This window comes from Fusarium fujikuroi, chromosome FFUJ_chr08 (genome assembly GCF_900079805.1).
Source record: "Fusarium fujikuroi IMI 58289 draft genome, chromosome FFUJ_chr08".
Taxonomy (NCBI): Eukaryota; Fungi; Ascomycota; class Sordariomycetes; order Hypocreales; family Nectriaceae; genus Fusarium; species Fusarium fujikuroi.
In genome coordinates, this window is record NC_036629.1 from 1,478,843 (window position 1) to 1,492,758 (window position 13,916).

The window sequence follows — 13,916 nt, forward strand, 5'->3', positions numbered from 1 at the left end:
ATTGGGGCACAACATGTCGTCTTGAGCAACAAATCCCAGCATGGAAATCAGGTAGTGAAAAAGCTTGTATTGGAATGATTGGAATGAAGAGCTGGAACTGGAATTGATCGAGTCAATGCCGCTTGCATCACTTCGGTCCAGGCCGTGCAAAGTCCGTGAAGGTCTGGCCTCCATGATACCGGGCTGTAATTGAGTGCCACCTTGGCCCCATGGATTACTTAAGATACTCCCTAATCCTAAGCAGGTACCTTACTCGGTACCTAGGTATAGTAGGTAGTATCTAGCATTGGCTACACCTACCTTAGTTACCTGTCCATGTAGGCTTCGGTGGGCCAGGAGCCAGCAACCTTGTCCTGAGTTAGAACGACCACCTCAATCATATCCCACGACGAAGCATAATCCATGCCACGACCGCTGAGATATATTCTCCCTCACGATCGCCAGCCACAAAGCAGGGCATGAATACGTTCATTATTTAAACACCAAGAGAATCGGCTCCGTTCGACCTTACTCATCGCCTCCGCTAGCAATCGGGGATCCCTGGAAGGACCCTCCATTGACCTAAGTTATCCCATCTCCGCCTTGTTATCTCGCCTCCTCGACCCTCAGCATCTCCTTGACACGTCGCCCTCTTTCGACTGAATGACTGCGAATACGGACTCTGGTAGCTGTGCCATAAGTGCCGCGCACTAATGTAAAAGCTGCACCCGCACAGCACAATCCGAGAGCACCCATCGTCGCCGAGTTGGCGACTATCATGACCGAACCGAGACGCTCTGTGCGGCCCTCGCCGCATCGGTCCTCATCAGCCCTGGCACCCGCCAACACATCGGATTCTACCTCTATTCGCCCACGAAACCGGCGTCTTGCTAGTGCCTTCGACGACGATAGTGACACTGCGACTTCCCGAGAAGCCAGCCGCTCCCGCCGAGGCCGTAACCTCGATGTTCACGACACTACTGCTTCTCCATCTCCTGCGCGGAGCTACGGCCTTTTGACAGCTTTGAGCCCTGCCAACAGCCGCTCCACGAGTCCGCTACCCTCAGAACGAGGTGTTACCCCTCATCGCACGAATAGCGCAGCGAATCTGAGCAACTTCTTCAACGATTCGCTAACGCAAAGCTGGGCTTCGATCCAGGGTTTCACCTCCTCTCTCCTATCAGGTGACAATGGCGCAGCTAGAAGGTCTCAGTCCCATAATCGAGCAGGCCCTCGACCCGGGACCTGGGGCAGGGACTTCTCCGGCAGTGGTAGTATGAAGAAGCCAGGTGGTGCTTGGGGCCCAGCTCCTCCCCAGGAACCAAACCTGAATGATGTGGGCGCTGGCTCGCTGGCAGAGCGGGAAACGGCTCTGAAGGCTGCGAGAAGAGCCATGGTGCTGGAAAGCCATGATGGCGTCAACGGTGGACTGGATGTCAGTGGGAATCATAAACGCCGTAATTCCGACGAATCGACTCCCGAACAATCCCAGGCTCAAGAGTACCTGGTCTACATTCATAAGGTTGAATCCAGTGATACATATGCAGGCATAATCTTGAAATACCAGTGTCGAGAGGATGCGTTCAGGAAGGCCAATGGACTCTGGACACGAGATAGTATCCAGGTGCGCAAATGGCTGACAATTCCCGTTGATGCCTGCGATGTGAGAGGGCGGCCATGCGATCCACCCTCGTGGCACAACGCCCATAGTGTCGACTTGCTTGCGCCAACACCTGCAGTGGAAGAGAACTCATCGGCACTTCATGATGACTTCTTTAGCCGGCCAATTAATGGAACGCCGTCAGCGACACAACCTTCTGAAGAAGAAAGACCGTGGACACATGTACGTTGGGTAAAAATTGACTCAATTCCTCAACCAGTCGAGGTTGCACGGGTTGCGAGGAACGCTATGGGTTACTTCCCGCCTCGACGAAAGAAGAGCATTAGGACTGTTTCGACCTTTTCGACGCCACGGCAGAGCCTTGATCTATACAGTAACCCTCCTGGATCTGCAGGCACTTCGTCTCGTCGCCAGAGCTCCCTCGGTCACCGACCCCAGCTTTCTGGCACCGTTGTGTCAAGTCCGGGACGAGGTACGATCAGCGAAGGTGGCGAAACTTTGCCGGCCTGGATGCGTCGGCCTGGTGGTGTTGGCTCCATGGGTATGAGTACACGGGCTCCTGGTCCGGATAAGGACTATCTCACCACATGGACCAAGAAGCACTTACCTGGGCTCACCTTGGAGGGAATACCCTCCATGTCTATTATGGGCTCAGAAAAGGCCCATTTTGGATTTAAATCAGGAGAATCATCGAGCATAGTTGAGAACCCATCAGGGGAGGGCCAAGAAATCGGCTCAACACAGCAGGGCAACGGACTGGACAAAGCGGCTGCGGCTGTAGAGACGTGGCTTAGGGGTGCCCTGTCACGCAAGCCAAGTTCGCAACTGGATAGGATACGAGGGATGCCTGAAGGCAGCAGACCCGAACGAAACGGCGATCTAATAGAATTGACAGATACCGGTAGTGATGATGGGCGTCCTTCCGGGGCACCACCGACCAGCCTCATGGAGTCGCTACAGATTAAGAGCAGTAGCCGAAGCGAAGGTGAGGGCGCTGTTCGAGGACGAATGGTGGCAAAGGGTGATAAAGACGACTGAGAGGCCCCAGAGCTTGAGCTAAATGGATCCATCGCTGAGAATCATGTAGATATGCCTGGGCAGGGACAAGCGGGCGTTGTTTGTTGGAGCTAGTCTTAAGCTGCGAGGCGTTGGGGGGCATTCGCAATTCTTCAGGATACTTGGTACTGCATACGTTATAACAAATTTGAAGAACTTGGGGTGTTTCTAAAACTCTAATAGGTTTTAGGACTGCATATACCATATACATCTAGATATACTTAGGTTGATCTTGAGCTTATGATCAATTATAGGTAGGTAGCAATAACATTGCACAATTCAGAAATAGAATGCCAGTTGTTGATAAGTGGCTCAAGCAATCGGTAAGCACTTGCTTGGCAGGTAGCTACGGAGTAGGTTGTATTCATTAATTTTCAATATTCATGAATATCAAATCAGGGGGTGGCATTTATCCCAAGGTAGCGAGCGCCCTTATCTCCACGTCATCCCCGAGCCCCTGTCAATTTCGTGGCTCGCACCGTCTGTAGTACTTTAAACACCACGACTCGCTCGCTACTATCAATAACCGCCCGGCCATGATATGGTGCTAGCCAGACGACACCCAGTTAAATTACTGATTAATGGTCAATCCTTATAAGCCGCCTAGTAACGGGGCAATATGCCAATCTGCATCGAATGCAGACATCCTGTCAAGACGCTCTGGACAGCATATTCTGGCGCAGGAGACAAGGCCAGCGGACACAATATCCGACTCACTGTGTGTCGCAACTGTGGCCGCTTCTGCGACAAGTATGTCGAACATGACTTTGTCGTGCTTTTTATCGATCTAGTCCTGATTAAACCTCAGGCGAGCCTTCACTGCGTGTTTTTTATTTCTCATGTACTAACAGGTGTAGGTCTATCGACATTTACTATACAATACCTTGATGCGGGATGATGATCGCCTAGATGTAAGTGATGAATAAAGAGTACGGCATATGTACCTTACTAATGACTTCTTAGCCTTCGGTTATCCGTCTAGGCACTCTTCTCCTTCTCTTTGATGTGTACCTGACGTGGGCACGATTGGAGAAGCAGATGGTGCCTGCTGCCATCCCAGGCGCAAGCAACCTGGGTAAACTTTCACAACAACCGATTGTGTTTCAATATCTCTTCTTCCGTAAGATGGCTCCCAAGACAGCTCTGATCATAAACTAACTCGTGCCCGAGTCATCTTTTGCGCGCTCTCGACAGCAGCTTTCCATGTGAGCATACGCTTCCTCACATCGTCCGCTTTCTCCCCCCTCAACCTTCTTGGCATTCTTCCTCAGTACACAAGGCCCAATTCAGTGTCTACAGCTCTCCTAGTATCATCCTCCACGAAGCTATTCCCCATCCTGATGGTGATATGGGATTATGACGTTCCCGCCTCAGCTCGATCACTTGGCTGGGCTGTCGTGGCCAACAATGTCGAGGCGCTACGCATTCTTCTTGATTGCAACTATGCCATAGCATGTCTACTCGCTATCGCAGGGGCGGCTTCACGCTGGGTGGTCGGCCGGGCTGTTTTGCTCGCTGCTGGCCTTGCCGACGTTGACTCGATAGGTGAAAGTGGCGTGGCAGCAGACGGCAAAGCTCTATGGGCGTTATTGATGTATGCGAAGGAATGGGCAGGCCGTCTTGCTGTCGGGTAGGCATTTATCACTGAAACCAAGTAATCATACGGGAATTGTCCAAAGCAAAATGATGGTCTGCGAAGTGCGTCTTTGGCTTGGTATAACAGGCGTTCCAACTCCATATGTAATAAAAAGCAATACCAGTTCAAGTTTCAAAAGTCCAACAATGTAAATTTACAACCGTACCATCACAACAGCCCTCGTCATCTTTCCAGCTCTTCCTTGGCATGTATTCTAGACGGGTATCTAGTGGAGGTGCTCTTCTCGGATACCGCTTTTTCTCGGCGCAATAAGAGGGTGAAGTTGGGCGAGGAACGTAATCGCCCACATAAGGTAGCAGCTCACGATGGCCAGGATAGCAGAGGATCGCCAGAGTCTGTAAGAAGAAAGGGTCAGCTGTGCTGTCGCAAGCAGCCTGCCATGCATCGCATCGACGGGATTGGTAGACCGACACTTGGTTTTCGCCCTTGGGAGCAAGGAACCACGATGCCACGCACAGGGCGGCAATGACAACGAGGCCGATAAAGACGGCGTATCTGCGCTCTGGTTAGACCTTACACGCGTCGTTTACAGGAGAGGGATTGCGTCGTTGCGTACCCTTGAGCCATGATTGAGGTTGTGTTTCGGGTCTGGTCCTGCCGGCAGGGAAATATCGATCGGAGAAAGCGTGTGATTGAAGAGGTTGGGTTGAGTTCGGGATACAGGAGCTTGCTTAACGGTTGGTGTATTCGATGATTGAGAGCTTGTAGCTGAATTGGTTGCATCACTCAAGGTCCAGGCTGAGTCAGCGGAAACGCCAAGCTAGCTACCCTAAACCTCGAGGCAGTCTACGTTGGACTTGAATTCTAATAATGACTTACTCAATAAATATACCTTCTTAAGTAAATAGTATCGAATCGATGTCTATATGATACTACCAAGCGTACGCGGACAAATAGTTGAGAGTGTTTGTATATACAATGCTTTCTTGATAGGTTGTCGGTACTCACAAAGCTTCACACACGCTTATATGCAAACATCTAAGCATCATTCTCGTACTTGAGACCAGATTCCTTTCGAATAGCCCCATAGATTCCAGCCATGTCTGCCGATGAGCCCACATGTTCGTAAGCCATCGCCAAATGCGTATCAGCAGCCTCAACATTTCGAAGTCTCACACCAACAGATTCGGCCAAGCTCATAGCATGTCGAGCATCCTTTCGGGCGAGCTCAACTGCAAAAAGAGGCTCATCACGGTTATAGTAGTCGCCAGTGAGCATACGCTGGCTATAGGCAGCGTAGGGCCCACCGAAGATTGAGTCGACGATCTGATGAATGGCCTCAGTGCCCAGACCTGTCTTCTCGGCCACAACGTGCGCCTCAGCGAGTTGCTCGGCCATGTTCAGGATAAATGTGTTTCCAAGGACCTTCAGAGTTAAGGCTTTGCTGTAAGGCTTATCCGAGAGATCAATCTCCTTGCTGGAAGTTACGCCCTTGAACCACGGCTTTGCCCTTGCAACGCTGGCAGCAGGTCCAGCAAGAACACCGATGAGCTGACCAGCCTCAGCCATTTGAGGAGCACCGAATACAGGAGCAGCGACGAACTCGGCTCCTTTGGCCACAACGTCCTTTGCAATGGCATCGGTGGTGTCTGGATGGATTGTTGAGCTCTCGATGAATAGCTTACCCTTGACGTTTTCCTCAAGTATCGCCTTGAAGGTTTCTTGAACGGCTTCGTCGTTGGCAATGCAGGAGAAGATGACATCGGCTCTCGAGACGCCGTCGGCGAGGGACTCAACGACCTCAGTCTTGCCAGCCGGAAACTTGGCACTGAAGTCAGTGGCCCTCTGAGATGAACGGTTGTACAAGAGAAGGGGACCGTCCAAGTTGCCCTTCTCAACGATGTTCTTGCTCATTCCCTGTCACCATTTAGTTTTCATTCCTTCGTTTTCTAAAATAGCAACATGAGTCTTACCCTCCCCATGTTCCCGAGTCCAATCCATAGTAGTGTGGGAGGCATCGTGTTGAGCTAGGCCGTGGTGATTAGTCTCAGACGTTAGAGCTACCGGTTAGTATGCTGAGATTATTTAGACATACAACAATGCAGCAGAACAAGTCAGAAATAAGTAGTTTTTTTATCTGCTTATAAATTATTCCAAGTAAGAGAACCAACAAGTCTGCGGGAATAATGAATGATGTGGAGTTTGGTTCCGTTGTGATGCAATGCAGTTGGGTGGAGGTGTAAGCTGTATGGGGTATAGATATCCAGCATTCGTCAGTGTCATGCAAACACGAAAGAAGTAAACATAAGGACATATATAGCTGATTAATTGATTCAAAGGAATTCCATTGTTTCGAAAACTTCACTGATTCAAAAGATTCCCTTGCCTGGTCTGGAACATGCCTATTCTTCCAATATTAGGCTGAGAGAATCCGACGCTGAAGCTCTTTAACTCATATGTCTCCACTGGGGCCACGACAACATCGTGGTTGTTGTTCGCAGTACTGAGGTATCCTCTCGCCGCAAACGTTGCCCACTCTTCAGCGCTCAGAGGGAGTGCCTCCAACTCAGATGGGGATCGGAATAGACGGATTGAGGTTATGCACCATGCAACGAATGCTGTGACACCAAGACCTGCCACAGCGAGGAAGATGACCACCATAACTGTCGGGACGTACGCCGCTCTTGCGAGACATCCCTGGGTCTTGTCTTGGCCTGCTCCTGGCTCAGCAAGAAGGTAGTTGTTTCCGCCGGATATCATAGTCATGGTATTCAACAGTATCGCCAGTGCATCTTGTACGTCCTGGATGGCGGAGGTATTGAAGCCGTTGTACATCAAACCCTGGAAAGTTGGGACCCATTCTTTTAGAGTTGTTCCAGATGCCATGTCTTTGATGGTTTGCTCTGCACCTGATGCCGAGACGGAGCAAGTTAGTGGAGTGAGCTGGATATCATCCTCTGACTTGTATGTTGTTTCGACGGCTGCTTTGACAGACCACAAAGACCCGTCGCTGTCGAGAGTTGCAGACGTGCTCCAGATAACGAGATGATTCACGAATCCGGAGGACCATTGGGTTTGCTCAACGTATCCATTGTCATATATCAGTCCCTTCTGATTCATGTCTCGAGTGATATCTGAAGAGTTCGTTCCAGATGGCCAGCTCTGCGGTGTCTGGTCGTTGGCGATGTTGCAGTTCCATGATCCGAGAATGTCTCTCTTCTCTGGACAGAAGCTTGAATCGGTATTGAGCTTCTTGTAGATACCATAAGGACATGAGTTATTGACGGCCAACAGTTGTGCATTCTGCACAACTTGGAAAGGCCGTCCATTGAATGGCGGCATGGGAAGATTTGTACCATCGTCAAATACAAGGCCCTGACCGAACGAGCAGCGTGATTGAATCAAGTGATTGACAACGAGGTAGGAGGTGAGAAGATCGGCAGCTTTTCCCAGGACAAACAAGAAGAGTAAGAAGGAGAAGCCAAAAGCACCATTAGGAAGAGCTCGGAGTTTCAGGGGAGCAAGTAAAAGGTCCAGCCCATCAAGAGAGTTGAGTGCCTGCGAGGCCAGAATGCTACCTCCACCCAATATGCGAAGCTTGTTGCGTCCATGGAGAACCCTGCGCACAAAGAAGCCTGTCAGGGCAAGGACAATGAGGAAGTATACACGAAGAACTACTCGGACTTCAGCCGTGGCTATCGAAGTAATGATCATGGTGCGCCGTTTGCCGAAAGAGACGATTTGCGTAGATCGATGCAACAAAGGAAACATACCAGAACGAGAATCACATTCCCATATATGTTCCCCTCTTTCTACCTCAGTCAGCCTTATCTCCTGAAGAGCTGGGGTCTCGCCCTGGACCCTTGAAAAGATGGCATTGGAAATGGCCTCTGACTTGCTGTTCAGGTAGGGCGGTGATGATAGACATTGCAGCCTTTGCCACAGCAACCATCACATCGTTTTCTTGCCATCATCAGGCCATCAACTAATACCTGGCTATATTGCTGTATCAACCAGTACTCTAGCAACAAGGCTTTCATTATACATATCTGGACTGGCAAATCTCGTAGTCTTTCCGGATTTTAAAGCAATACCTAATCATTAAATAGCATGTTGTAGTCAAAGGATTGTAAGTCTTACAGGTAGGGAAGGTCTCGAGTTGAACCGGATATATCGGCTCTGATTCAGACTATTGAAATGCTATCAGTTCGCGCTAATGACAGGCCGTCCAATATTGTGGCTTTAGTGCGTTAAAAGCTGAAACTCGGCATCAAAACGCCGTTCATTCCTTTTGCGAATACAACATGAGTTAATAGGCTCAATATCAGCCTCTGCCGCATAATGCCGCGAGGTTGGGCCACACTTACATGTGACAGGAAGAGATCTATTTTCAAGCTGTAGAGCATGATTCATGATTCATCATACATATATATTTGGCGAGACTTTTTGCATGCGGTGGTGTTGCCGTGCCTTTTCTCAATAACATTCTTTCCTTTCAGGCCGAAGCAGACACTCTGGATGCATGAAGGAGGATAGGATCGTGACATAGGCACAACTGCTCTATGCAAATAATCTATCTTGTTGACGAAACTCTTCTGGTATTGGATAAATATCTATTTACTATTGATAGATGGACTGCTGGCTCATTGTTGTAAACAGTCGCTGCTTTAATGTGCTACATATTATCGACACGGCGCTCGACTATGATCTCTTCGATTATGGGGGACTCGTTAGTGCTTGACAGGGATATTGTATGTTGATATTGTCCGCGAGATATGTGCGGAAACCAGAAAGCTTCAAACTATGAGGAAGATTGAACATATGCCAATCTATGAAAAGGGTCAAACTAGGTAGGTTGTGTTGAGCTTTATATCATGTCTTCCTTTGGTAGTGGCCATGTAAGTGGCTAGCCTCGTTGGTAGAAGAGAACAATGCAACCATAAAAACGAGGCAAAATAACAGGCAACCTCTATTTTATTACTCATTTCTACTACCTACTATTACTAATTACATGGGTCAGTACCTTACTTATAGGTCCAAGTCTTCATTCTCTTGTCATATGGAACGGCATCGTCATCTTCAGCGACATCGGCATAACCTGGGGGCTTATCAGCTTATCGCCCACATGCTGCCAACCAAAAAAAAAGTCGTTACACCTCCACTACCCGGCCATCTGATAACTTAAGTGCCGGTCAATTTTGACTCACGGGAAAGCAGAGCATTGTCACGACTGCTCTCTTGCATCTTTCCCTCATCTAGGGTTCCCTGCCCAGCGATGCTCTGCAGCTAACATTGAGCTTTCTCCCCCTACGGCCGCCTATATTTCACTAAACCGCAGGTCATTCGGGGGAGGTGTTTGTTTTAAGACAAAGACTTATTCCAAGTTCTTTTATTACCTTATTCTGTACCGGCCTGCCAAGAACCAGGCACGAGGTCATCACCACCGGACATCATGAGTTGGCCCCGCGTATTGAAACAGGCACCTCGATGTGGCCACTGTGCACCATCTACGGACTCACGCCTCATAGTATCTTCAAATAGCATTGCGACCCCGATTCGATCCCGATATCGCGGCTTTGCTTCACAATCCGGCAATACCATCTCGTTGCCATGTCTCGGCAAAGGTGCCACTCGTCGCATGTCGGCAGCTTCTACAGCGCTGGCCAAGAAAAAGGCCATTGATAGAGTATGCCACCTGAAACTCAGTACTTATTCACTGCACGACTGATCTAATTATTACCAGGACTTCATTGTCTCCGTCTTGGAGGTATCAGCTACCAAACGAGATGCCAAAGGATATCTTCAGAAGTACACCGGCAAGAATCCAAAGTCTCTCACTGATGCACCTCTATTCGTCCAGGGTGATCCGCAGCAGGAAACGGAACCACTGGACATCGCACCTCCGCATGTTGCTATTATGAAGCTTCGGGTTCCACAAGAGATCGATGCCACAACTCTAGCGGGAGTAGCAAATACGCTGTCTCAATTGCGCAAGCTCGGGCTCTTGAGCGTCGTAGTCATTGACTGTGGCATTGATGAATCTCGCATGACTTTCCAAGACCAGGCTTTCCGCCTCTGTGAAGCCATCGACAGCTTCGGAGAACATGGCGCTCGTGTGGTAAAGCATGCGTTTGTGTGCTCGGAACCCGTCGGACAGAAGGGCAAATCACAGACGACTGATATCCGACTTGACGATCCTGCCTTTATCAACCACATTCTGCATCACCGCATGATGCCGGTTATCCCTTCCGTGGCCAGCCGCGATGAAACCCGTCCGCCCCAGCCTGCCGACTCGAATCAAATCGTGCTGGCTCTCACTAGGTACTTTGCAGGCGTGCAATCCAATACCACTAACACATTTGCTGAGGCCGATGCTGCCCCCTCAAAACCCATTGCTCTCGTAGAGAGAATCATCCTTCTTGATCCACTTGGGGCAACACCAATGACGGGCCGGCCTGGTGCATCCCATCGGTTCATTAACCTGGAACAAGAATATGAACCGATTCTTAAAGAACTCATGGGCCCTGACGGATCCCCCCTAGCAGACGACAAGGACCTCCGCGCCTCGATCACTGCACATGCTGCGAATCTGGCCCTTGCTAAAGATGCTTTGGCGATGCTACCTCATACTTCATCTGCTCTCATTACTACACCCGGCGCTGCGGCCAATCTTATGAAAACGTCATTTGAGCCCAACGAAGCTACCGGGTCTGATTCTCTCTTTGGAATCGGTGGTATAGTAACAACTCGGAGGAAGAAAAACCCACTACTGCACAACCTTCTCACAGACAAGCCCGTCTTCTCGTCGTCCCTCCCAATGGCGCGCGCACCAACGAATTCTGGTAGGGAACCCACAGTGGGGGCGTCTGGAGGCTCAACTCTACTTAAAAAGGGTATGCCTCTTCGAGTATTCCCTCACCCTCGGGAGAGTCCATGGGTTCCGCCCAAGCCTGGAAGTCCGAGACTCCGCTTGACCGATAAGTGCATCGACCTCCCTCGACTGGTCCATCTCATCGAGGACTCATTTGGCAGAAAACTGGATGTAGATGACTATCTCAATAGAGTCAACGAGAATCTGGCCGGCGTGATCATCGCTGGAGAATACGAAGGCGGTGCCATCCTGACGTGGGAGAAACCCGAAGGTTTGGACGACCAGACCGCGTACGAGAAAGGCCGTTACGTCCCGTATCTAGACAAATTTGCCGTCCTGAGGAAGAGCCAGGGCAGTGGTGGTTGCGCTGATATTGTTTTCAACGCTATGGTGCGAGGCTGTCTCCCCGATGGTGTATCGTGGAGAAGCCGGAAGGATAACCCGGTGAACAAATGGTATTTTGAGCGATCTTTGGGTACCAGTAAGTTGTCTGGGTGCAACTGGACTATGTTCTGGACAACACCCAATTTGGACAGCCAAAGTCCCATGCTGCGAGATTATGAGTCGGTATGCAGGGGAGTCGAACCTTCTTGGGCTGACAATAAACACATTTTGGATTGATTGATGGGAATATAGAGCTTTCATGCAATTCGAAGAGGAAGAGGCGGAACAAGCATTTCGACGAGCAATGTTTACGGAGTCTAAAAGAACATCGGATCTATTGTTTATCCCATCCAGTACAATTATCAATTGATCGATAGATACCCTCTCACTTGTGGTTTCCTGCTTCAGATTCGTTGTGGTTAAAACACCCTACAAAAGGGATTCGTCAAGAGGACTCGTCATCAAAGCGGCTTATCTTTGTAGGCAGAAACCTACCTACTAGAGGTAGTCTATTAGTTTCGTGCGGTCGTGGCTGATCTGAGCTACCCTTAAGTTGTGGCTGATTATTAGGGAGTTTTGCATCGGTACCTTGCTGTATCAGAAGAGCTAGGGCCACCTACCTTTCGAGATCTGCACTCGCCTAGGCGGGCCCGTTTTAAATGGATGTCCTGGGATGGATGCTTGGACTCAACTGTAGGGGGGGGGACACAGCCTGTGAAGTGGTGAGCCTGTAAGGCCCTCGAGCCCCTGGAAAAGGGAAAAACTCAAGGCTCCAGTCAGCTACAATACCGGGGCTGCTGCTGTGGGGTTTTCTCTTGTGACAGCGTTCCCATATCTCTAACCAGACCTTAAGTACCTACCTGACCTTCACCTTTACCTCACCTACTTCTGCCTCAATCCACGCTGACGCAACAATAGCATCCCCTTTTCACTTCTCCAAATCTTCAATCGACCTCGCATCAAACAACCGATCGAATACTCAATTATCCCGGACAAACCGACACAATGGATTTCGGAAACTTTGGAACCAACCTTGGAAAGAACCTCTCGTATGTGCTCCCCTGGAATTAACGAGATAGCACATTTGCGCAATCTTGTTCCTCCAAGTGCTGGCCGTGATCGAACCTCAGGCTCACCAGGCTCAAACAGCAACCTTGGGGCTTCTATCACCCCCTTTGCGTCGCGCACCTTCCAGTATACCAAGGAGCAGTTCGGTCAAACTGAGGACAAGGTGGGTTGAGCCGTTTTGCACTCTATCGCGCAGCTGGTGTTCTTACATGTGGCCTATAGACCCAACTCCCTCCTGACTACATCGATCTCGAGAAGCGCGTCGATGCCCTCAAGCAAGCCCACCAGAAGATGCTTGCTGTGACGTAAGTCCACTGGATAATCTGTCTGCGTCATCACATGCCAAGGGTGTTGGTGATCTAACATGCTTTTATAGCTCCCAGTACTCTAACGAGGCCTACGACTACCCACCCAACATCAAGGAGACTTTCCAGGATCTTGGCCGCACCGTCAGCGAAAAGGTTAGCCTCCTCTCGTCTGCTACCTCTCCCGCCGAAGCCCAGGCTGCCCTCGTCGCCCCTCCCGCCGCCAAGCCTCAACCTAAGACATTCAGCCATGCTGTCGCTCGTGCCAGTTTGGCTAGCAGCCAGCTCCTCCACCAGCACCACACTGGCGCCGGAGAGGATCCCCTCGCAACCGCCCTGGAGAAGTATGCGCTTGCCAGCGAGCGTGTTGGTGAGGCTCGTCTTGCCCAAGATGCCCAGATCCAGAGCCGTTTCCTCGCTGGTTGGAACACTACCCTCAACACCAACTTGACTTTCGCTACCCGCGCCCGCAAGAACGTTGAGAACTCTCGCCTCTCTCTGGATGCCGTCAAGGCTCATGCCAAGGGTACCACTTTCAAGCTGGGTGGCCATGCCCATGGCGACCAGCCCCATGAGGAGCAAGAGTTGAGTCCTGAGGCCCAGGAGGAAATCGAGAAGGCTGAGGACGAGTTTGTCACTCAGACCGAGGAGGCCGTTGGCGTCATGAAGAATGTGAGTTTACTCCCAAAACAATTAATCATCCAGCATGACCGTATTGACCAAATCAGGTTCTCGACACACCTGAGCCCCTGCGTAACCTTGCCGAACTTGTCTCCGCCCAGATTGAGTACCACAAGAAGGCATACGAGATTCTCACCGAGCTCGCCCCCGTTATCGAGGGCCTCCAGTCTGAGCAAGAAGTGCGTCGTGCCTCTGGGTTTTGAGCATAGACACGTAGAAAGGGGCTGACATGTTGTGCTACAGGCCGCTTACCGAAAGAGCCGCGAGGAGTCTTCCTAAGTTAGTGACAAAGGGATGTGTGATTTAACTATGTGTCGCTCAAACACACGGCATGCAAACGCCGAGTCGGACTTT

The 13,916-nt window shown here is 50.3% G+C and overlaps 7 protein-coding genes; 4 read left to right on the forward strand and 3 right to left on the reverse strand.

Annotated features, from left to right (window-relative positions):
* Positions 1-757: 757 nt before the first annotated feature.
* Positions 758-2,638, forward strand: FFUJ_12263 (uncharacterized protein; the record flags this gene model as incomplete). Its single annotated transcript, XM_023581847.1, has 1 exon — positions 758-2,638. One exon carries the CDS (start codon positions 758-760, stop codon positions 2,636-2,638), a length of 1,881 nt encoding a protein of 626 aa, XP_023434475.1.
* Positions 2,639-3,275: 637 nt separating this feature from the next.
* On the forward strand, positions 3,276-4,290 carry FFUJ_12264 (related to ARV1-involved in sterol uptake and distribution into the plasma membrane; the record flags this gene model as incomplete). XM_023581848.1 has 4 exons in its annotated part: positions 3,276-3,410; positions 3,514-3,567; positions 3,620-3,776; positions 3,827-4,290. 4 exons carry the CDS (start codon positions 3,276-3,278, stop codon positions 4,288-4,290), a joined length of 810 nt encoding a protein of 269 aa, XP_023434476.1.
* Positions 4,291-4,518: 228 nt separating this feature from the next.
* On the reverse strand, positions 4,519-4,880 carry FFUJ_12265 (putative H(+)-transporting V0 sector ATPase subunit e VMA9; the record flags this gene model as incomplete). XM_023581849.1 has 3 exons in its annotated part: positions 4,519-4,648; positions 4,725-4,808; positions 4,870-4,880. The coding sequence occupies 3 exons, from the start codon at positions 4,878-4,880 to the stop codon at positions 4,519-4,521; spliced, it is 225 nt and encodes a 74-aa protein (XP_023435161.1).
* Positions 4,881-5,291: 411 nt separating this feature from the next.
* On the reverse strand, positions 5,292-6,271 carry FFUJ_12266 (related to gamma hydroxybutyrate dehydrogenase; the record flags this gene model as incomplete). XM_023581851.1 has 2 exons in its annotated part: positions 5,292-6,170; positions 6,227-6,271. 2 exons carry the CDS (start codon positions 6,269-6,271, stop codon positions 5,292-5,294), a joined length of 924 nt encoding a protein of 307 aa, XP_023434477.1.
* A 343-nt stretch (positions 6,272-6,614) lies between these two features.
* On the reverse strand, positions 6,615-7,967 carry FFUJ_12267 (uncharacterized protein; the record flags this gene model as incomplete). Its single annotated transcript, XM_023581852.1, has 1 exon — positions 6,615-7,967. One exon carries the CDS (start codon positions 7,965-7,967, stop codon positions 6,615-6,617), a length of 1,353 nt encoding a protein of 450 aa, XP_023434478.1.
* A 1,738-nt stretch (positions 7,968-9,705) lies between these two features.
* Positions 9,706-11,745, forward strand: FFUJ_12268 (probable amino-acid N-acetyltransferase; the record flags this gene model as incomplete). XM_023581853.1 has 2 exons in its annotated part: positions 9,706-9,939; positions 9,997-11,745. The coding sequence occupies 2 exons, from the start codon at positions 9,706-9,708 to the stop codon at positions 11,743-11,745; spliced, it is 1,983 nt and encodes a 660-aa protein (XP_023434479.1).
* A 768-nt stretch (positions 11,746-12,513) lies between these two features.
* FFUJ_12269 (probable BAR domain protein) lies at positions 12,514-13,841 on the forward strand (the record flags this gene model as incomplete). XM_023581854.1 has 6 exons in its annotated part: positions 12,514-12,557; positions 12,616-12,739; positions 12,799-12,881; positions 12,953-13,553; positions 13,610-13,741; positions 13,806-13,841. 6 exons carry the CDS (start codon positions 12,514-12,516, stop codon positions 13,839-13,841), a joined length of 1,020 nt encoding a protein of 339 aa, XP_023434480.1.
* Between the last annotated feature and the right edge of the window lie 75 nt (positions 13,842-13,916).